This window comes from Panthera onca, chromosome A2 (assembly GCF_046562875.1).
Source record: "Panthera onca isolate mPanOnc1 chromosome A2, mPanOnc1 haplotype 2, whole genome shotgun sequence".
Classification (NCBI taxonomy): Eukaryota; Metazoa; Chordata; class Mammalia; order Carnivora; family Felidae; genus Panthera; species Panthera onca.
In genome coordinates, this window is record NC_138340.1 from 91,138,104 (window position 1) to 91,162,163 (window position 24,060).

At 39.7% G+C, this 24,060-nt stretch overlaps 1 protein-coding gene and 1 long non-coding RNA gene across 3 annotated transcripts in view; one reads left to right on the forward strand and one right to left on the reverse strand.

Annotated features, from left to right (window-relative positions):
• The window catches only part of LOC144615633 (uncharacterized), a 47,848-nt gene extending 39,813 nt beyond the window's left edge, over window positions 1-8,035 (reverse strand). Inside the window, exons 1-3 of one of the 2 annotated variants that reach the window (XR_013554003.2) lie at window positions 7,502-8,035; window positions 5,899-5,962; window positions 4,963-5,252 (exon numbers count right to left, since the gene is read on the reverse strand). This is a non-coding gene — a long non-coding RNA (uncharacterized LOC144615633). Of the gene's footprint in view, window positions 1-4,962; window positions 5,253-5,898; window positions 5,963-7,501 lie in introns of those variants that run through there. The other variant, XR_013554004.2, reaches the window with a different exon arrangement.
• Window positions 8,036-8,203: 168 nt separating this feature from the next.
• Window positions 8,204-24,060, forward strand: part of CROT (carnitine O-octanoyltransferase) — a 49,165-nt gene continuing 33,308 nt past the window's right edge. Inside the window, exons 1-5 of the mRNA XM_078442513.2 lie at window positions 8,204-8,965; window positions 12,049-12,184; window positions 15,429-15,553; window positions 17,275-17,456; window positions 17,626-17,750. Coding sequence (XP_078298639.1) covers window positions 12,070-12,184; window positions 15,429-15,553; window positions 17,275-17,456; window positions 17,626-17,750 — 547 coding nt within the window. The 5' untranslated portion in view covers window positions 8,204-8,965; window positions 12,049-12,069. The remainder of the gene's footprint in view (window positions 8,966-12,048; window positions 12,185-15,428; window positions 15,554-17,274; window positions 17,457-17,625; window positions 17,751-24,060) is intronic.

The window sequence follows — 24,060 nt, forward strand, 5'->3', positions numbered from 1 at the left end:
ATATCCTCTTCTCAGCTATTTCAGACTTTTGGAATAAATCTTTAACTCAACATATCTTTAATTCAATAAATCTTTAACTCATACCACTATGAGAGTGGCTTAAGTATAACTTTGGGAGTCACAGAGGATCTAGGCTTGAACTGTGATCCATCACTTACTAGTGATGTTAGTGATGTGGCCTTGGGCACATATTTGGTATGCCTATTTTATATTAACTTCCTCTTGCTCCTGTAATGAATTACAACATATTTAGTGGCTTAAAACAACATAGGTTTACCATCTAAACTCAGAAAAAGGGGCTAACATTGAGGGGTCAGTGGAACTGTATTCCTTCTGGAAGCGCTAAGAGCTATTTTGTTTCTTTACCTTTTACCAGCTTCTAGAATCATCTGCATTCATTGGCCTGTGGCTCCCTTCCATCTTCAAACACAGGTGGGAATCACAGGATTCCAACATCTGACATCCATCTTTACATCTCCCTCTCTGACTCTGACCCACCTACTTCCCTCTTTTTAAGAACATCTGTGTACATTAGACACATCTGAGTAACCCTGGAAGTGCTCCCTAGCTCTGGGTCTTTAACTTAGTTACTTCTGCAAAATCCCTTTTGTCATCTGGCATAACATATTCACACCCCAAATACACAACAACATTGGGCAATATTATTGCTTTAAAGAAATATTAGTTAATTGTGTAGGTCTGAATAAAATCTTACCTTTTGAAACTGTCCAAAACTGGAATACCTTGAATGCTCAGGGGAATTTAGTGAACTTATCCAACCAAGACAAGGTTTTCAAAATGAACTCATGGCTAAAAATTTTCTGATGAGGTTGTTGTAAAACAATATGGACAGTCTGTCTTTAAAAATACTGCACTCCAGCAGTCTGAAATATCCCTCTCCCAAAACATAGATAGATCAGAACGGCCATTTAAAGCGGCAGCTGAAGTTTAGAAGCCTCATGCTGATTTGGATGGTGAGCATTCCTGTGTGAGCTTGCTCCTGTCCTACCTCTTCTCTTGACATGCCTCCTCTGCTTCTTGGACCCCAGCCACATGGATCTCATTTGGGATCCCTCAAAGTCTTTGCACACGATTGCCTTCTACATAGAGGACTCTTTCAACCATCTTCACCTGGCAAGAGCCCAGTTACCAAGGCACCCCCAGGAACATATTCATCCTTCAGGTCTCAGCTTCATGTTATCTGTCCACGAGGTCTTCTTTTACCAAGTATATAAATTAGATATTTTATTTCACTTACTATCTTAATAAAAATTTTAAATGCTTATTTGATATTTACTTGTGTATTTCATTTGCTTCTTGGCTGTCTCCCCATCTAAACTGTAAACTCCATGGGCTAGAGGACATGTCAGTCTTAGGCTCCACTTTATTTCCTGCACTTACTACTGTGACTGACAATAACATGGTGGAATGGATGGATGGATGAACCAAGGAGAAAAAATAAATGTGCCAAATTATTAGGGTAACAGCAGGACGCAAACTTTCACTTGTTTACAGGTTTGTGGACATTTATCTAGGATTGCGAACATTTCTAATGGTTGAATATCATGTCCAAAGCCCAGGTTTCATTTATGACAAACCTAATCCCACCCATTGATCTTATGTTTCCTGAAAACACTTCTGCTCCAGTAGAAAAAGTCTCTCTCTACCTCCAGCAATTCCGGTGTTCCCAAACTTCTTGCAGTCCGCCTCTTCCTTCTTGCATTCCACCTCTCTGCCATCTGGATCCAAGACCATGCATGATGGTGACCCAGGGAGGCAGCGGGTGAGGCTGAATGGGGCAGAGCAATTGTCCTGGCTGGAGTTGGCCTCAGTCTATTCTGGGGGGCTCTGGAACATGAGCTGCCCCCAAATTAGCTCCACCTGAGGCAAAGGGGCTGGCTTTTGTACCCCCTGGTCATCGCTCACTAGCAATGCCTGCCCCCGAAGGAGTGGAGCTTCCTGTGCCTTGTGGCTCCCCTGCGTAGGGGCAGAGGTGAGCCGAGCAGTGGCAGCTGTAGGCTATTGTTGTAGCTGTCTCAAATGCCCATCCTCAGTGCTTATCACTACTGAGCCAATTACTGGATAAAGGTTGCTTGTAGCATAAATATTGACCTATTACCTCTCAGCATTGGGCACTGTGTCATTTGAGTGGTATGGAAATAGAGCTACTTTCAAGCTCAGCTTTGTCATGTGTGACCTGGATGCAAATTACATCATTAGGTGTCAATAAGAAAGTGAGGAGATTGGGGGCTGGGGGTAGGGAATGAGGCTCGGATAAAAATTAAAAAATAAATATGGTGATGAAATGTACTTTATATTAACCTATTGTATTTTCATAAAAGTATTACCTCAAATGCTAATGAATACATAAATATTTAATAAACTTTAAAGCAGTTTTTAAAAATGAGGATGCTGTAAGAGATAAGTAACAAGGTCTTTTCTATTCTTGACATCTTATGATTCCAGAATAGCTTCTTGAAGTACTCATTAGCTCCTATTTTCTCTTCAGATAAATACTATTGCCATATTTGCTCATGGGATTCCCCTCTACTCTCACAATATGAAACATCCTTATGTACCACCAAGGCTACTTTAATTTTTATGTATGTTTTTTAAGTAGGCTTTACATCCAGTGCTGAGCCCAGTGCAGGGCTTGAACTCACGACCTTAAGCTCAAGACCTGAGCAGGGACACCTGGGTGGCTCAGTCGGTTAAGCGTCCGGCTTTGGCTCAGGTGGTGATCTCACGGTCCATGAGTTCGAGCCCCGTGTGGGGGCTCTGTGCTGACAGTTCGGAGCCTGGAGCCTGCTTTGGATTCCATGTCTCCCTCTCTCTCTGCCCCTTTCCTGTTCATGCTCTGTCTCTCTCTGTCTCAAAAATAAATAAACATTAAAAAACATTAAAAAAAAAAAGATCAAGAGTCAGCTGCCTAACCAACAGAGCCACCCAGGTCCTCCCACCAAGACTACTTTAAACATCCCTTCTCCAAAACCACACCAGCCTGAGCCTGGCACCACTATTTTTGGCCTCATGACTTCTACATGTAACTCCGACAGTCTTGCTCATGACTTCGTGTGAGCACTTTGAACTTCCTTTATTTAGTTCTTTCCAGTTCCCAGTCAGACTGTCATTAGTTCACACTTCTGTGCCCATGCTTCCCTCTGTCCAATTCTTCCCCTTCCTTGGCTGCAAGCCTCCTTCTCCCTTTCTCTACTTGACAGCTTTCTGCTCAGATTCCTAAGTTCCAGACATGGCACTGGGTATTCTCTATCATTTTAATTTTTGCTATTCTTACTTAGGATTCTTAATGTGGGATGTGTAGACACCTAGGTCCTGAGATTCTCACTTGCTATGCACTCCGCATACATGGAGGGTAGGGAATGACTGTCTCCTTAGAGATGCAGATTCTGGGGTCCCCCTTCTCCCTCCAATTCAGTTAAAGCCTGGGGCAACCTTTGGGAATCTGCATTTGATACAAGCATTTCAGGTGTTCTGATGAAAATTGTAGCCCATGCTTTGATCAAGGCTGAAAGGGTATGTATGAGTAAGCTCCAGGGCATCTGTGAACCTTCAGAAATTTTTTACACTTTGTTTCTATACGTGTATTTGTATTTCTCTGAGGGGAGGTTTTCATAAATTTATGGATTTGACTTGTTGATTTGTTGATATTGAATAGAATGTTAGGTAAGGAGCAGTGCTCAGTCAATACTTGCTTGTAGGGGTGCCTGGGTGGCTCAGTTGGTTAAACGTCTGACTTCGGTTCAGGGCATGATCTCACAGTTTGTGAGTTTGAGCGAAGGGGTCTGTGCTGACAACTCAGAGCCTGGAGCCTGCTTCCAATTATCTGTCTCCTCTCTCTCTGCCCCTCCCCTGTTTTTTGCTCTGCCTCTCTCTCTTTCTCTCAAAAATAAATAAATTAAAAATAAACACTTGCTTGTATAGCCTTTTATCTCTGTAGCTAATCACATATGAATGTGTATGAAACACACGAAAAAGGAAGTGAATATTAAGCACACCAAAGCAGAGTCCAGGATATTTGGAATGCTAACAAGAAAACCACAATAGTGGGCAGCCGGTGTTGACAAGTGTGTCAAATTGCTTAGTCATGTTAACTATTCAGATTAAGCCGCTTTAGTGATGGAGGGAATTCAGGGTGCAATTGCAGCTGAGAAGGGTTCACAGTGATTACACAAAAGGTGGGCAGTGGAAAGGATTTGTGAGGAAACAGGTACGCAGTCAGCCTGGGTTGCTGGTAAGAAGGTGAAGGAACAAGAACAGGAAGGAAGGTTTCCCACAGCAGTTTGCGTGTTACGAAAGAGTGGATGGCAGCTGCAAGAGATGATGAAACCCATTTTATGTTCTAAGGACTACAAGTTTCGTGTGGTTGATTGTAAATCCTGCTCAAGCCAGGATGACTCCAGTTTCTCTTGGGGCTTCTGCCCAGCTGGAGACATGGGCATGATGGGCCCTGCTTTGGGACACCTGGTAAATCTTATTGGGAGTTTCTCAGAACTATAAAGTAGGAGCATGGAGCTTGGAGAGTATCATTTTATTTCCCAGAAAATGCCAAAGCCTGCCTACGTGGGGTTTACATGATGAATCCTTGTGCAATTGAGAACACATGTCTCGCAGGTGCAGAAGTAGGTTTCTAGACCTTCTTGGCCTCTTTGCATCCAGCATACTTTGTTTTTGGCTGCTTCCCAAAATGATCACCTTTTTACTGCCTCCCCATTAAAAATAAGAACACTATGTTTTCCATATGTTCATTTTACACACTGGGATGAAAGTCAAGATCTATCCTATAGATTAGAGCTATTTATATGTTATTTCATTACTTCTTAGTGACAGGTAGTGACATAGTAAGCAGGCTATGTCTGAGGACCCAAAGGGGGTCTTATAGGACTGGAGGGTCCTTGGCTTTGTACAGGATAGAAATCAAATATGAGCCGGGAAGAAGTGAGAGCAGAGTTTAATGAATAACCTAAGTGATAGCACAGAACAGATAGAATACCCCAGATGGAGTGTCTGGGAGGCTCAGAAAAGAAGTGAGTTTCTCCACTGCTTGGGATTAGGGCTTTATGTTGGAAAGGGGTCCAGGGCATGGGTTCCTTCACGAATCCAGGGTAGGGTCCAATCAAAGGTGAGTGTCAGGTGAACAATAGGTGTTATTCCACAAATCACCGAAGGAAGGGGCTGTTGGCACCAGTGTCTGCTGAGGTTTGTTCTTAAGATGCTATCAGGTATATGGGGGCCTAGGACGAAACTCAGAGAATGATTAACTTTCTTGTTTCCCCCTTGGAATGTAAACATAATTAGCTTCTTTGGTTTACTCAGATGCAAGATGAAATATAAAACATGAGCAAATGGGCCTAGCAGACAAACAGCACAGATGGACCTTTTCTAAAATGGATCTCCTTTGGGGTACCTGGGTGGCTCAGTCGGTTGATCCTCAGACTTTGGCTCAGGTCATGATCTTATGGTTCATGAGTTCAAGCCCCACGTCAGGCTCTGTGCTGATGGCTCAGAGCCCGGAGCCTGCTTCAGATTCCATGTCTCCCTCTCTCTCTGCCCCTCCCCGGCTTGTACTCTGTCTCTCTCTCTCAAAAATAAACAAACATTAAAAAAAAAATTAAAAAATAAAATAAATCGGATTCCCTTCAGTTTCCCCACCACATTAGAGTTACAAGTCTTAGCAGTAAGCTAGTTGTACTTACTGGACTCGTCTCTAAGGGCTTTTTCTATTTGTAGCATAGTGAGAAAGACCTATGCAGGACTAAAAATGAAAGATCTTTTATGGCAACTTAAAAAAACTTATTATCACCACTTATAGTACTTACAAGTTTTTCTGCAGCAAAATATTTTGATTCACAATCAGTTCTTAATCTTGGTAAAACTTACTGTTATCAATGTACTTCATGTGCCTGAAACATCTTCCTCACTAGCCAGTATCTTCCATATCACTCTAAGAAATGCAAACCAGTTAGAATTTAACTTGAACAGAACATAATCTGGAGTCTGCCATTAAAGTATTTATTATGCATTTTGAAGAAAAATCACTTATATGCTTTTAAGGATTATTAGTACATATGCTTATCAGTATATTTTAAAATCTTCTTAAAAAGGTTTATTTTTTTATTTTTAAAACTTTTTCTTAAGGTTTATGTATTTTTGAGAGAGAGTCAGAGCGCAAGCAGGGAAGGAGCACAGAGAGAGGGAGACACTGAATCCGAAGGAGGCTCCAGGCTCTAAACTGTCAGCATAGAGCCCGATGTAGGGCTCGAACCCACAAACTGCAAGATCATGACCTGAGCTGAAGTTAGATGCTTAATCGACTGAGCCACCCAGGCACCCCAACATTTATTTATTTTTGAAAAAGAGAGCACGTGCGCATGGCACAGACGGAGATAGAGATCCCAAGCAGGCTCCATGCTGACAGCGCAGGGCACCCATGTGGGGCTCCATGTCAGGAACCATACAATCATGACCTTAGTTGGGTGCTTAACTGACTGAGCCACCCAAGTGGCTCCTCAGTATATTTTAAGCTTACATTTTTTCCCTGCACACTCAAGTCTCCATTCCTGTCATTTTCATTCAGTCCATCTTTTTCCACCTTTCAAGAATCCAGGAATCTTTACAGAAATAACTTGTTTCCCCATAAGTCACAAGAGTAGGAGAAAGATAGTGAAGAGACCCTAACTTCTGTGCCATCAAAAGGCATTAAATAAGCATAAATTTTTCAAGAGGTGCCAAGACTCATCAGGAAGAAGAAAAAAGTACAATGAAGGCTTTTGAGCAGCTTTCTATTACTTTATTATTCTGTGTGAGAATACTATCTTATAAGCCAATTGTAACATTATCCAGAACACAACATTTACATACTGTGAGAAATAGTCTTTATGACAACTTCAGAAACAACTACTACAAATTTACAACTCCTATTCGAAACCTGCTTGACCTGATATAGTTCAGAATTCAGAACTTTTATTAGAAAGGTGTGTCTGTCATATATTATGCAACACCTTCAGCAAGGGCTGGAGCTGCACCATAATCACACACATTAACAGTTCTGTAGGAAATTTAGGAATATTCAAACCAAGTGAATATTCAGTTATACATAGCTTCAGTTCCATTCACTTCAGATTTAACTACCAGGGAGTTAGGAAAGACAGATAAAGGATTGAGACCTCCATTGATATGTTAATTAGAAACTCAGTTCTTTATATTGGATATTTAGTTCAGAGCCAGGGTAAAAGATTGGTCTTTGCTTCCACACAAATGAAACAGTGTATTTAAAATGAAAATTCGAACAGTATATTTTGTTTCAGGAGGTAAATGTAAAATAGACTGGCCTGTTTAACGAAGTTAATCACATTGCGATCTTCTTGAACTCGTCTAGCTCTATTTTGGTTGAAAACTCTATTTTTTGGCGCAATAGTTAAAAAAAAAAACATCAGATCAACCCCAAGCTTGCAGGGTAAGCATCCCTTGGGGCTTCACCGACCTTGGACATCATGAAGAATTGTAGACGGGTAGGGAAGCCAGGGATGCTGCAGAGTGCTTGAAGCATTATCTTCGCTGGGCAAACTTCAGTCTCAGTGGATAGAAAAAGAGATTAAGCAGATATCTGTGTGGTCACTACTCTCTTGCCAAGACACAGGGTGAACAAGATTCCTTTAAAAAGCAATGGTATAAATTATTGCTTGAGGGTTGCAAAAAGAGTCGCACTGTTAAGGGGAAGGAGCGGCTGGCAAGACAGAGCTGGGGCTAGAAGAGGCAGGTAAACAGGGCGCCGAGTCTTGCACAAACTGGACCAAGATTGAGTCTGAGGCATCAGTTACTACGTCAGTCCCAGAGTTGTGTGCCTGCGTAGGCGGAGGGCTGCCTGCCCGGAGTCTCCCGCTGTATCCCTGGCCCGGGCGCTGGGCTCCACCTGCTGAAAGCAGTCAACCGCTGTCCGGCAGGGCTGGGGCCATTTCTCTGGCGTCGGGGAAGCCCTTCTCTAGCGTCGGGGAAGCCCCTCCCAGCCCCGCAGCCTGGAACCCAGCCTCCGGCAGAGGACGCCCGAGTGAGATTGGGCTGGGTCCTGTCAGAGCGCAGGCCCGGCTCGTCCCAGGCTTCAAGTACGGGGCGGGACCCTCGCGGCTTTCCATCCAATCTTCGTTCGCCGGTGCCTGCGGGGCGGGACCCTCGCGGCTTTCCGTTTAATTCCTGCTCCTCGGGGGCCGCGGGTCGCGGCCGAGGAGGTGAAGGGCAAGCGGTGAGGACCAGTAGGCCCGATGGGGCAGCGCTCCCTCTCTCCCCAGCCCGTGGAGATGGTGGGGAAAAGTTAAGTTGCGTAGAACAGAGTTCCATAGCGTGGAACGGCGGAAGTGCTCGGACTCGGCGGGAGTGTCGAGTAGTCTGGCAGCTCGCCTGCCGCGGTCGTAGAAGTACCCCCGAGGTTGGGCCGCCGGGTGGTGCCGTAGCGCTGCTTATTTGGATTTCTCTCACTTGGTGGCCTCCTGAGTGTGCGGAGCAACTTTTGGTGTGGTGGGAGAAGTCTGAGCTCTCCTCGCTCTGCACTTCTGTATCTACACCCAAGCTTTAAGCTTGTCGCCCTGCGTCTGGGCGGGGGCCCCAGATACCGGGCACCGGCAGCACTTTGTCTCTTGAGTGTGGTTGTCCAAAACCTGGTGAATCCCGTAACAGTTGTTCGCCAGCTGTCTGGTAGATGGACTCTTTTGAGTGCGTGCTCTGATTCCCAACAGTTTTAAGTCTTAGGGCTTCATAGTCTGCAGATTTCTTGTCTTCCATTTTCTTAAGCCAGTTTTTGGTAAAAATTTCCATGTTCCCTCCCGCCCCCGGCGGTTGTCACGCTAGTTTCTTGCTTCCCACAGTCACCAGCCTAGTTCAAACCCCTGTGTTCTCAAACAGGATGGTTGCAGCGGCCTCCTGGAAGTCCTAACCAGTTCATCTTCGTGTACCGGTATGTGGCAATTTATTTTTTTACTTGCTGTTCCCGATTCTCTTTTCCAATCTGTGTTTACATTTTATTGCCCCCAGGAAGCCATCCTGTAATTAAATCCAGTGTCGTGATTTTTCTTAATGCGTATGTAGGTTCTTTTAGACTTCATCTTTGTAGTTGAATATTCAAAACAGTCCTTGCTGAAAAAATCTCCTAATTCATATTTTCACTGTGTACGTTTTGGTGAGTTAAGACCATATAGGTATGGGATTGGTAGTCTTGGTATCATTTTTCTAGCGTCCATTAAGTACTAAGGGAGGTAGGTATACAGAGAATAGCTTATCTTTTCTACGTATGTGTATTAGATTCTTATTGCTGCCATAACAATTTACCATAAACTTAGTTAAAAAAACAAAACAAACCACACAAAATCACAAAGTGGTTATCTCACAGCTTCTATAGGTCTGAAGTCCAGGTAGTTTTATCTGGGTACTCTGCTTAGCACCTCACAAAGCCGAAATAAAGGTTTCTCTAGTCCTGGGCTCTGGTCTGGAGGCCCTGAGGAAGAATCCACCTCTAGGCTAAGTGAAGGTGCAGAATTTATTTTCTTGCAGGTGTACTAGGGCCGAGGACCCGATTTCCTTCCTAGGCTCCAGCTGGGGGCTTTGTCAGTTCTGTAAGACCACCTGTATGTTCATTGCCAGACAGCACCTTCAATCCTTTTCATGCTTTTAATCCCCCTGACTCATCTACAGCCAACTGCTGGAGTAAGCTTTCTGCTCTTGAGGGCTCAAATGATTAGACCCACCTGGATAATCTAAGGTCACCTGTGCTGTGTAAGACAACATGATCACAGTCATGGAAGTGATGATCTCATTATATTCACAAGTTCTGGAGAGTGTAGGGGTGAAATCATGGGAGCCATTCCTAGAAATTCTGCCTAGCATAACATGGTTGTCTCAACTAGATTGCTTTATTTTTACTTTTTTTATTTGTTTTATTTTTTTTAACACTTTTTTAAATGTTTATTCTTTGAGAGAGAGAGAGAGACAGCACATAAGCAGGAGAGGGGCAGAGAGACAAGAGACACAGAATCTGAAGAAGACTCCAGGCTCTGAGCTGTCAGCACAGAGCCCAACACGGGGCTCGAACTCACGAACCGGCAGATCATGCCTTGAGCTAAAGTCGGACGCTTAACCGACTGAGCCACTCGGGTGCCCCAGATTGCTTTATTTTTATGATGTGTGTTTTTGTTTTTTATTTTAAGTTTATTTAGAGATGGCGTGCCAGCAAGGGAGGGGAAGAGAGAGAGAACCTAAGCAGATTTCTTGGTGTCTATGCAGAGCCCGACACGGGGCTTGAACCCACGAATTGTGAGACCGTGATCTGAGCCGAAATCAAGAATCAGACTCTTAACCGACTGAGCCACCTAGGCGCCCCTGTGACGTGTTTTTGCAGTCATTTAAAAACAATCCTGGAGGCACCTGGCTGGCTCTGTAGAGCATCTGACTCTTGATCCTAGAGTTGCAAGTTCAAGCCCCAATTGGGTATGGAGCCTATTTAAGAATGATAATAAAAATAAATAAAACAATCCTAACAACAACTCTTTCTGATTGTATGATTATCCTCTCTACAGATAAGGGAATTTGGTTCAAGTCAGTTGCCCAGAGGCTCATGACTAGAAAGTGGTAGAGTTGGCATATGGACCCATGCCTACATTTCCGTTAAGTCTAAAGCTAATGTTGGTGGATGGTCAAAATAAAGTGCAAAGTCATTAGATAGCAAGAAGCTATTAAATGGGAGGTCTTTGTTGTACCTTACTTCTGGATTATATCTTTTTATTAGCGCTGTAGGTTGAACTGTTTTAGCCTAACAAAGCTTGATGACATGAATGACAGTGTTTTCACATACATCTAGAGGGTGGAGGCTAGGGGTAATAGGAAGATTCTGTCAATACATGGTGTCTGTAAGCAGTTGAGGTGTCTGTAAGGTGCTGCTTCCATTTGTCATACCTGTTAGTGAGGAGAGAAAGCACAGGGAGAACACATGTAGTTAGTCCTTTATAGGGGCATGACCTGGAGGTGACACATTTCAAAGTCATACTGAGCTCCAAGGCAGGGTAGGAGATAAAGCTGTGTGGCTTTATACCCAGTTGAAAGTCAGGATTCTGTTAAGAAAAAAAAAAAAAAAAAAAAAAGGAAACAGTTAATATTGGCTGATAGTCTCTGCCACACCCTTGCTTTTGATAATGTTTTATTCTTTAACCTATGAGTGGAATATTTTATTTGGTTTGCTGTCAGTTTTTAAAAAGATTTGAAAGCACAGATAATTCTTAAGGTTCCTTGATTTCTCAGTTGCTATTAAAGACTTTGAGAAACTTAGTTTTCCTTTTAACATTTGTATACCTCATTCACATTTTGGATTAGTTTGATTTCTCTGATGAAAATTAATAAATTTGTTCAAGATTGCTGGGGATACTTGAAGTCATTCTGGGTAGGCTTCAAACCATCTGCATGCGGTTACAACAGCTTATCGTATGATTGATGAATTCTGTAATATTCTACAAGTCCACAGCTGGATGAATCTTCTGCTTTTCATACTAGGCTCTTGGGAGTGCTCACCTTCCACCCACCATAACTTGCTACACATCTGAATTCTCCCTACCCATTTAGAGCTCCTGTGGGTTCTCTTTCCTGTCTCTAGTAGCTTTTGTTTAAGGGGAAGATTGGAATCAAACAGATCTTGACCTTACTAGAGTTGGTAAATGTCTTTTGAGTTTTGGTTTCTTGGTATGTAAAATGTCAGTGAATGCCAAAAGGCAGAGATAATAGGAAGATTAGATAAAGTCTTCTATGATACCGTAGTACTTGGCAAATAGTAGGTACTGACTCTGAGCTCCACCTCTTGGAATCTACATGTTTTTTTGTTTTTGTTTTTTTTTTGTTTTTTAACTGATTTTCTCACTCTGACAAGTTTATGACTTCTGTAAGGACTAGAACAAAGTTCTGTATATACTGTGGTCTCTAGATAATGATTTATTGCATTGGAACTAGCATATATAAGAATATTTATGAGATTGAAATTGTGAGGGCTTTTTTCTTTAGTTTTCCTGTTGTGATTGCATCATGGAAAATCACTTGGCTAAATCAACTGAAGAACGAACATTTCAATACCAGGATTCTCTTCCATCTCTGCCTGTTCCTTCACTTGAAGAATCATTAAAAAAATATCTTGAATCAGGTATGTATGTTTGTAATCTTTTCGTATGTATTATATTATTAGTAATGTAGGAAACTATGAAATTACTAGAAGTTGATGGGGGTGTAATTGTTTTTTCCTTGAGACTCATGGTAATGTATCCTTAAAATGTGCAGAACTTTTTTGTCTTTATTTCTCAAGTTACTTTTTCCATAGTTTGAAAAGTCAGATAGTATTTTTAGGTTTATAATAAAAAGTAGCAGGCCTCTGCCTCATTCTCTACTCCCACCCCCAAATCCCACTCCCTCAGGCAAGCATTTTCAAATATTTTCTCAGTTTTTTGATATTGTTTATCTCCAGATATCTTCTATCTCCAGATTTAAAGTAACATGTTTATACTACTATTTCTTTTTTTTTTTTTAGTTTTAGATATTATAAATTTGTTGGTAAAAAGATGTGGATTTAGCTCTTTCACACCTTTTACCTTTCCACTCTTCACGCTCAGCATATATGCAGTCCAACATATCCACGTTTTCCTTTTCATTCTCTCAATATAGTTGTACAGAATCACCATTTGGGATTAAATGATTAAATTAGTATTCACTTGATTGAACTCCAGGTTTTACCTCATTTAAATCAGTATGTACCTGTGTTACTTTACCTGATCATTTAGGGTTTATGATTATGCAGTCAATCACACTGTGCTTTGGTTACCTTTTTGCTGTTTTTTTGTTTGATTTTGCCTCATTTTTCATTTGCTTACTTTGCTTTGTATCCTTAACTAATTCACTCCCAAACACTTCAATACACTGAAAACCCTTATGTACATTATATATAATACATATATGTGTATGTACCTATACATATATTAAACACATAAGCTATTCTCTGAGTTTCATTTCTTGGAGACATCCCTCCTAGGGCCCTCTGCCCTCTTCCTTCAATCAGCATATTTTTCTTAAGTTGGTTGATAGCTGTTCTCTGGGGACTTTCTTTCCCCCATTATCCTAGCAGTTTGCTTCACCTCTCCCTCCTTTATTGGATTCTCTGGTTCCTGTCTTTTTCTTCCTCTTTTCACTTATATTTGTGAAGTACATCTTTAGTAGCTACTTGAGAAAAGAATTTCTGGGAAAAAAAGAATGTGAGACCTAAAAATTTATTCTACCCTCATATCTGATTGTTTGGCTGAATATAGAATATTCTGGGTTGGAAATGATTTTTCTTAGGAGTTTTGAAGGTACTGTCTGTTCTCTTGAGAGGTCTAATGCCATTCTGTTTGATCCTTCATATGTGGCCTGTTTTTTACTTTACAGATGTGTTTGGAAACCTTTTTATCCCTACCATTTTGATTGTTTCCATGTCCCTTAGTGTGTAGATTTTTTTTTCTCATTTATTTCTCTGAATACACAGTAGGTTCTTTTAAGTTGAAAAATTCAAGTTACTCAGTTTGAGGAAATTTGAAAAATAGTGTTTCTTGAATAGTTTTCTCCTTTGTTTTCCCTCTCTTTCTGGAATTCCTAGTAATTGGATCTGGGGCATTCTGGACTAAGCTTTTAATTAAAAAATGATTTCCCTTATTATTAGTGCCTTTCCCTTCCTGGGAAAGGGTCTGTTTATTGTTTGGGACCACCAATCCTATTTTTGCTTATTCTGCCTTTGACTGTCATGCGAGAGGCTTTCCTCAAATATCAGAAAATTTGTAGTCTTCATATTTTAGAGTTAGACCCTAAAAAGCCGATTGAAAGCTCTATATGTGTGGGTAGGGATTTGGTGACCAGTGGGCCTTCTAGTGACTCTTGTTGCAGAGATCTAGCAGTTCCATTGGGACCATGCCCAGACCTAAGTAATAATTTTTCTTGGACTGATCTGTTTCCCCAAAGAGTCCTCTTTTGTTTAGAAGGCATTAGCCTGATTTCTAGTGTTTTGGGAACTAAGTAGGGGAAGGAGGCTGGAGGGGTCATTGTTCTGGGTGTACCCTTTCATCATAATCTCTTTTTTTCAATATGACTTAGGAGCCATGTATTCTGTTTGTCAATTTTTCCTAAGAATAAACCTCTAGATTTCTGCTGGCATTGGTAGGAAGTTGCCTGGCTTTCTAGAGTGGAGAAAGATCTACAGGAGACCTGTTTTCAGCCACTTTTTGCCCCCCCCCCCCCCCCTTTGAAAGTCCATTTGCCTAGAATTCTTGAACCTTTCTGGGATTCTACTGCAGGAATTGACTTGCTTCTTGGTTTGCACCTAACCTTAACCTTGTATCTTCCTCCCTTCCGCTGTCTAGGCTTTAGACAGGCTTTCTCCATTCTACAAAGTCCCCATTTTCTCATGTGTTTTCTAATTTGTAAAATGTTAGCTTAACTGGTCTGCTGTCCTCTCCTTCCATATTCTTGGTCCTTATAGGTTTTTGCCTTTTTAATTACCGTGATTTTACTGAATTCTAGGAGGTTTGGAGATAAATGTATGCATTTGGTTCACTTTGTTGAACTGAAAGCCCTTGATGTTCTTTAAGTTTCTTCTTTTCTCTTTTTCCTCAGGTACTTTTATCTGGGAATTCAAGTTTCTTTTGTAAAAATTTTAATGATTATTCACTGTTTTTGATTATACATTTCACTTGGACTGTTGCTAAATACAGCTGTTTAAATTGACTTTAAGATAGTACTTGGAAGAGAGAGAATCATAAAAAAGGAAGATATTAATGTCCTTTGCTAATTTGCTTTTCTCGGTAGCAAATTTTCAGAACAATTGGTTTTCATTTTCATGGGCTAAAATCCTGTTTTTTATTTGTTTTTGTTTTGTGTGTGTGTATGTATTTGGAAGGAAACTGTTATTGGCTCTGGCTCTGGGCTGGAGGCAGGCTTTACACTTAAATTTACGTACATATTGCACTTACGTACATGATGTTCAAGGCTCTGCTTGAACATTAGTGGAAGGAGATTTTAATTTCTCTTATTCATGGCTAAACAGGATTAACTTTTCTGTTGGACTAATAGCTAGATGATAGTTCTATCTTTATCTTTTTTAATTCTCATCATCCAGAATAATTTTAAAATAGTTTTTCAGAAAAAGGTTATCAGATTACCCAGTATCCACTGTTTTATTTTTCACCTCATTTTGCATTGTTGCTTTTCAGCTATTTTTATGTTGTAAACTCTGTCATAATTTATTGGACTGCTGTAGTAATTAATGCATTTATAATTGTTTTACGTAATTAAGTCTCAAGATTTATGTAATAATGTGAGTTTATGGTACATGATGTCTAAGTATTTTAATGCATATTTTATCTTTATAGTAAAGCCATTTGCAAATAAAGAAGAATATAAAAAAACTGAAGAAATTGTCCAAAAATTTCAAGATGGTATTGGAAGAAAATTGCACCAGAAATTACTTGAAAGGGCAAAAGGAAAAAGAAATTGGGTATTTGTGTTATTGTACTTATAATTAGAAAATTGATGATGCTTGAATGAAAAATAAAAATGTTTTATTTAAATAGCTTTCAATTTAAAATTATTAGTGTAAATATCCTTGCAGTCGTTGTTGTAATCATCCAGAAGAATGAGGGAATTGTTTAACTCTAGGGAGTTTTAAGTGTTGTGTGTGAACTTTTCTTTTACCACATGGAGAACTTGTTAAAATGCAGACTTCCTGGGACCAGTGATTCTGATTCAGTATCTCTAGAATGGGGGCCCAGAAGTCCTTATTTTAACTTTCCATGTGGTCCTGGTGGAGGTGATATGCAGACCCTGCTTTGAGAGAAACATTTTGTTCAGGTAATCCTAGCCTGAAAAAAATAGACATGCCACATAGGTGGCATACAAATACTTAAATATTGCATGGGAGAGAAAGGGCCATTACAAAGTTGGAGTGGAGAATGGTTTTGAGTATTATATGTTGGAATTAGGTAGATTGAGGGGGAGATGTTGATACAGTCATTACTGAGGCAGTGCATAATTTTCTTTAAGGAATCTTGGGCTTCTTCAGCTTAACTACTCTGCTTCTGTAGTGTGAACCAGAGGTTAGGTTTTCATAATTTAAAAAAATTGCCAGGGTGCCTGGGTGGTTCAGTTGGTTAAGCTTCTGGCTTTGGCTCAGGTCGTGATCTCGCAGTTTGTGGGTTTGAGCCCTGTATTGGGCTTTGTGCTGACAGCTGAGAACGTGGAGCCTGCTTCAAATTCTGTGGCTCTCTCTCTTTCTGCCCGTCAATGACTCATGCTGTCTCATAAACATTAAAAAAAATTGCCTTAATCTAGAAATAATGATTGTAACTGTATTTAAGCTTTAGAAATAAAAAGCAAGTTGATCTTTCCATTAGTCATTGATAACTATGAAGGAGTAATAGAATTTTATACTTTGAGATTTCTTTCTTCACAGTCTTGAGACTTGAGCAATTTTAATTGAATCAGGGTAAGGTAAGAAGTCTGTATCCTTTTTGGTTACTTCCTTTTCTGAATGATTATAGTTTATAACATCCATTTCTTAAAAAATAACTCCAGATAATTTGATGAGATCTGCATATCTGCCTGAAATTTAGTTGCATGTTATAAAAGAAGGACACAGAAAGCACTGAAAATTCTGAATTAGTTTTATGTGTACTGAAAAGGTTTCATATTTCTGATTTAGCACTGCAGTTTTTGCTTGGAAAATGAAAATTGCAAATGTCTTACTAGTTGTTATAATTAAGTGAGGATTTGTTAAATATTTCTTATACCCAAAGTACTCTGGGAAAACTCACCTAAGGACTTCGGTGTTGTGACTTCAGTATGATCTATCTGAAGGTGACTTTTCAGTGCTTTTTTGTTGCCTGTTTTTGGTAATGTAATTATAATTAAGATCCTATAGTTCCAGAAGAAAGAAATGATCATAATACCATTTTTCAATATCTGTGATAATTTAAAACAAGAAAGTGTGTTTTTATTTTTTAATTTATCATTTTTTTAAAAAGAGCTTACTGAGGTAAAATTGACTTAAAGTCCATTGTCCGTGTACAATTTGATGTGGGTAAGTAAATGTGTTTTTAAGCATTAAAGAGTAAAGAGAAAAGAACAAATACAGCTTTTGTTTTTTTGGTTTTCTTTGGCAGCAATTATACATTCAAGTATACCCAATTGCATTAGGCTGAAGTTCTTAATTTCTTTTAGCTGGAAGAATGGTGGCTGAATGTTGCCTATCTGGATGCTCGTTTACCGTCACAACTGAATGTCAATTTTGCTGGTCCTGCACCTTATATTGAACACTACTGGCCTCCAAAGGAAGGCACTCAGTTGGAAAGAGGAAGTATAAGTCTTTGGCATAACTTGAACTACTGGCAGCTATTAAGAAAGTAAGGACAGTTATGTGAATTTAGTAACAGGTTTACCTACAGTTTTAGGTGGCAAAATGTTGAGAAGCTGAATTTTAGTTATTCAAAGATACTATAGTTGTGACTACTTGTTTTACAAGTGTTATAAAGACTTGTTGACCAAAATACTTTTTTTTGTTTGTTTTAATAGGGAAAAAGTGCCTGTTCATAAAGTTGGAAATAATCCTCTAGATATGGATCAATTCCGAATGGTGTTTTCCACATGCAAGATTCCAGGGATTACTAGAGATTCAATTATGAATTATTTTAGGACTGGTAAGTAGAAAACATGGGTACTTTTTTGGTTAAGTCATTAGGATTTGGATAGTTGTGCTGTGGTTTCTACTGTGATGCTGTGGATGACTAATTGGAGGCTTTCTGTGAACCTTTTAGTTGTAAGTAATTTATGGGAATGGATTTTTTTTTTTTTTTTAAATGCTTATTTATTTTGAGAGAGAGAGGGGCACAGAGGGAGGGGAGAGAATCCCAAGCTGGCTTCTTGCTGCCAGCCCAGAGCTCGACATGGGGCGTGAACTCACCAATTGTGAGATCATGACCTGAGCTGAAATCAAGAGTTGGATGTGAAACCAACTGAGCCACCCAGATGCCCTGGGAATGGATTTTATAAAATGTGTCTTACATAGTTCTATATAAAAGCTGGTGTTTATGTTGCATCATTTGAGTATTTAAATTTTAAAGAACATTATCGATTAGAATATTAGGAAATCTGGAGCATATGATTTGGATCTTTCTGTCTCTACCCTCTTACTTGAATTTTCTTTTTGAGTGTTTGCTTATATATGGTTATTATGCCCCATTTCTCTGTGAGTATGCCCTTCCTTCCACTCCCAGCCTTTCGAGGTGAGAGCCTGGTGTCAGTCTTCTTGAAGGCATATGAGTTCAGATTGACTCACCAAAGTTTTTGTTTTTACTGTCCGCTTAATGGTAAATTCTGCTTGGTGTGCTAGCATATCTCAAAATGGAAAATTCTATTGTAGTAACTGCCTGTTTTTGGTTATTTCAGGATATTTTTCTTTTTTATAAATTTAATAACATAGTTTATAGTTACTGCAGAATGTAACTATGAAAGGAGATTTTTCTTACCTGAAATTTTGTTTAAAAGTAAAATTTCTGGGGCGCCTGGGTGGCTCAGTCAGTTAAGTGTCCGACTTCGGCTCAGGTCATGATCTCGCGGTCCGTGAGTTCAAGCCCCGCGTCAGGCTCTGTGCTGACTGCTCAGAGCCTGGAGCCTGTTTTGGATTCTGGGTCTCCCTCTCTGTCTGACCCTCCCCCGTTCGTGCTCTGTCTCTCTATGTCTCAAAAATAAATAAACGTTAAAAAAAAAAGTAAAATTTCTTTGCCAGTTTTGCTTGTAGTGTGAGGAATATGAGTTTACTTTCATAAACTCCTCTTTGTAAACCTCATTAGATGCTTGAGATATTTAATGTCCTCAGGCCCACACACATTTATCTTGATGTTCCAAGTGAAAAACCTGGTTACTTAGGGCATAAAGTTTAATGCCCAAACACGAATGGAAAAAATGAACAGGAGAAAATGGAATAGCCGTAGCAAAGAGAGAAATATGCATATCGGTTAAGAACTCAAATCAGTCAACCTGGTTTTCAAGTTCAATCTTTACTATTTGATAGGTATGTTCTAAGATAGATAAAATAATCCTTTAAGGTACAGCATGTATTGCGAGTTAAAGTGTGGGATTGTGATGCTTCCATCTTTGGTTTTCTTTTTCAACATTACTTTGGCTATTTGGGGTCTTTTGTGGTTCCATAGAAATTTTAGGATTGTTTTAACTCTGTGAAGAATGCTGGTGCTATTTTGATAAGGATTGCATTGAGTGTGTAGATTGCTTTGGGTAGTTTCGACATTTTAACAATATTCTTCTAATCTATGAGCATGAAATGTTCTTTGATTTCTTAGTGTCGTCTTCAATTTCTTTCATAAGCTTTGAATAGTTTTCAGCATACAGGTCTTTTACCTCTTTGGTTAGGTTTATTCCTAGGTATTTTATGGTGTTTGGGCATGTAAAATGCAGTCATTAATTTAACAATGTGCCTCTTAATACAGTCCTTCAAGCTATCATAAACTATATTCTTATACTTACAGCCATGCGAAGAGGTATAGTTAGGGATAAAGCTGAGGTAATAAGTAAACAAATAACAGAGTTGGTGATAAATACTGTATAGAGAATTCAAATAATGGGTAAGTAGGTGGCTGTTTAGGTAGTCAGGGAAAGCATCTCTGAGGATATGAATAAGATGTTCCAGCAGTTTTTTGTCTTTTTATTTTTGATTGGTTCATATTGTTTTTGTGTTGAGGGAAGAAATCCCCTGGGCATGAATAAATTTGGCATGTTTGAAGGGGAATATGGATGGAGCACACGAGGCCACGGGGAGGTGGCCGACTGGAGTGGTGACTAGAGGCTGGATCATATGGTAATTTGGAAGCCAACTCGTGGATTTGGATTTTATTTAAAATGTGAATAAGATAGTATTAGTTTTGAGGAGGAAAGTGATGTGATCAGGTTTATGTTTTGAAAAGATGATTGTACCTGCTGTTTGAAGATTAAGATTTTTAGGAAACAGACAGTGGTAGAAGCAGGGAGATCAGTTAGAAAATAGTTTTAGGGGCGCCTGGGTGGCTCAGTCGGTTAAGTGGCCGACTTCGGCTCAGGTCATGATCTCGCGGTCCGTGAGTTCGAGCCCCGCGTCAGGCTCTGTGCTGACAGCTCAGAGCCTGGAGCATGTTTCAGATTCTGTGTCTCCGTCTCTCTCACCCTCCCCTGTTCATGCTCTGTCTCTCCCTGTCTCAAAAATAAATAAAACGTTAAAAAAAAAAAAAATAGTTTTAGTAGTTCTAGTGAGCTACAATAACGACTTGTACTTGCGTAATAATATGGAACTGATAAAAAGTTCTTAGATTCTGGATATATTTTGGTTTTGGGTTTAGCAGAATTATTCATAGATTGGTTATGAGATGTAAGAAAAAAAAGGGGAATCAGATGACTTCAAGGTATTTGGCTTAAGAAATGGGGTAGATAGATGTGTTGGTTGATGAGGTGGGAAAAATTGGGACGAAATATTCAGGGAGGAAATTAAGAGGTCCCTTAGGCTATGTTGAGTTTAAGATGCCTTTTAGACATCTGAAGTGGAAATGCAAGTAGATAGTTGGATGCAAAGTTTGGACTGGGGGAGCAGTTTCAGTGCTGTACCAAGAGATTTAGGAATCACCATTAGCAGGCACAGAAAACATTTTAAAGCCCTAAGAGTAGCTTTTGTAACACATATAGAGGAAGATTATCAAGTGAACAAATAATGATGCTTAGCACAATTAAATATGGTATTTGGTGGTCTGAAGAGTCCAACACAGCAAAAGAGACTAAAGTGGGAAGGAAGCAAGGACAGTGGTCTCCCGGAAGCCAAGAGGAGGAAGTGTTGTACTGAATGCTCCAAAGGTCAACTGAGATAAAATTTAAAAGTGACCAAATTATTTGTCAACATGACATGGACCGGCTGCCCTCGACAAGAGCAGTCTTAGTGGAAGTTGGGGAAGGGAGCTCAACTGGAGAAGATGAAAGGAAGCTAAGTAAGTAGTGACAACATTTGGAAATAATCCTTACGGAAGAAGTTTTGATGTACAGTGGGAGATACTTTATTTTTTTAAATGGGTACTATTATATAACAAAGAGAAATAAAAGGCATCCAAATTGGCAAGGAAGAAGTCAAACTTCTGCTTTTTGCAGATGACATGGTACTGTATGTAGAAAACTCAACAGATACCACCAAAAAATTGTTAGAACTAATACATGAATTCAGCACAATCACAGGATATAAGATCAACATGCAGATATCTGTTGCATTTCTATACACCAGTAACAAAGTAGCAGAAAAAGAAATCAAGGAATTGATCCCATTTGCAATTACATCAAAAAACAATAAGATATCTAGGAATAAACCTAACTAAAGAAGTACTCTGAAAACTATTGAACACTTAGGAAAGAAATTGAAGAGCACACCAAGAAATGGAAAAGCATTCCATGGTCACTGAAGAACAAAACATTGTTAAAATGTCTATACTACCCAAAGCGATCTATACATTTAACGCAATCCCAATCAAAATACCACTAGCATTTTTTGCAGAGCTAGAACAAACAATCCTAAAATTTGTACGGAACCACAAAAGACCCCAAATTGTCCAAGCAATCCTAAAAAAGAAAAGACTGGAGGCATCATAATTCTGATTTCAAGCTATATTACAAAGCTGTAGTCATCAAGACACTATTGTTACTGGCACAAAAGGAGACACAAAGATCAGTGGAACAGAACAGAAAACCCAGAAATGGACCCACAACTACATGGTCAACTCCTCTTCAACAAAGCAGGAAAGAATATCCAATGGAAAAAAGATAGTCCCTTCAACAAATGGTGTTGGGAAAACTGGACAGTGACATGTGGAAGAATGAAGCTTAGACCACTTTCTTACATCATACACAAAAGTAAATTCAAAAAGGATGAAAGACCTAAATATGAGACATGAAACCATCAAAATCCTAGAGGAGATCACAGGTAGCAACCTCTTTGACCTTGGCAACAGCAACTTCTTACTAGACACGTTGCTGGAGGCAAGGGGAAAAAAAGCAAATGTGAACTGTTTCATCAAGATGAAAAGCTTCTGTACAGTGAAGGAAGCAATCAAAACTAAAAGGTAACTTACGGAATAGGAGAAGATACTTGCAAATGACCTATCAGATAAAGACTATAAAGAACTTGCCAAACCCAACACCCAAAAAAACAATCCACTGAAGAAATGGGCAGAAGACATGAATGGACACTTTTCCAAAGAAGACATCCAAATGGCTAACAGACACCTAAAAAGATACCCAACATCACTCATCAGGGAACTACACATCAAAACCACAATGAGATAACCACCTCACACCTGTCAGAATGGCTAAAATTAACAACACAAGAAACAACAGGCATTGACAAGGATGCAGAGAAAGGGGAAACCTCTTGAACTGTGAGTGGGAATATAAACTGGTGCAGCCTCTCTGGAGAACAGTATGTAGGTTCCTCAAAAAACTAATAATAGAACTACTCTATAATCTAGCAATTGGACTATTAGGTATTTACCCAAAGGATACAAAAGTACAGATTCAGAGGGGTCCACAGACCCCAGTGTTTATAGTAGCATTATCCACAATAGTCAAACTATGTGTGTATGCATATATATGTGTATATGCATATACACATATGTATACACACATACACCCACACAACAGAATATTAGCCATCAAAAAGAATGAAATCTTGCCATTTGAAATGACATGGATGAAACTAGAATGTATTAGGCTAAGCAAAATAACTCAATTAGAGAAACCATATGATTTCGCTCTTATGTGGAATTTAAGAACCCAAACATGAACATATGAGAAGAGGGGGTTGGAAAGAGGGAGAGAGGAAAACACCACAGGAGACTCTTAATGATAGAGAACAAACTGAGGCTGATGAAGGGAGGTGGGTGGGAGATGGGCTTAGATTGGTGATGGGTATTAAGGAGGGCAGTTGTGATGAGGACTGGGAGTTGTATGTGAGCGATGAATCACTGAATTCTGCTGAAACCAATACTGCACTACATGTTGGCTAGCTAAAATTTAAATAAAAATGAGTGCTATTACATCACGAGATTGGCATAGGAGAGGAAGAACAATAATCTTACAGGGGTAAGAATAAACAGCCAGAGTCTTTGAAAAGATAAGAGCTGAGAGGGTCAAAAAGTAGAAATGGTGGAGGGGTTGGTCTTTGACAAGAGCAATGATGAGAGGGAATGCAGAAAGTGTGCATCTTGATGCAGACATAATTGACCAATTTTGTTGTGGGAAGATGAGGAGGTCCTATGAATTCCCTGTGTTTTCGTTGGTGAAATGAGAACTGAGGTCATCACCTGGGGTAGAAGATTTGAGGAGAAAGGAGATGGTGTGAAATACTAGTCATTTTTGGAAAGTGGGAGAAGCACATTTGCTATGGAAATGTAGGGTAGCTGATCAGTGTTGAGTGCCCATTTGAAATGGTGTTTACAAATTTAAAATTAGATGATATATTCTTTTTTTTTCCTACAACAATCAAGCAGGTGCAGAAAGAGAAAGTGGAAGATTTAAGTGTTTTGGAAGAGAGAAATTAAAATGGGTCATGGAATCTATCTTGAAGACAGAGAAAATTGAAGAAATGATGTATGTGGAGGCAGCCTGTAAGCTGCTATGGCTCAAAGGATGGTGTCAATAAGGAGGCAATAGTTAGAACTATTTTTATTTTTACTTCCCCCTTAAGAGACCATTAACACTAATTCCGTCATGCCTTTTGCCCTGTTTACCTCATTTTGCCTAGAAGTTCAGACTTCTCAGATCATAGCCTGTCCTCTGGATTCGTGGATTTGTGCATAGCCTAATTTGATCTACGTTCCTTACTACTGTGACCCACTCTCCTTTCCTTTTCCAGACTCTTGTGTACTTCCTGAAGCACACAGTCAGCAAAATCCTTTATATCTTTAACCTTTTCTCTGAAAGTTCCTGTTT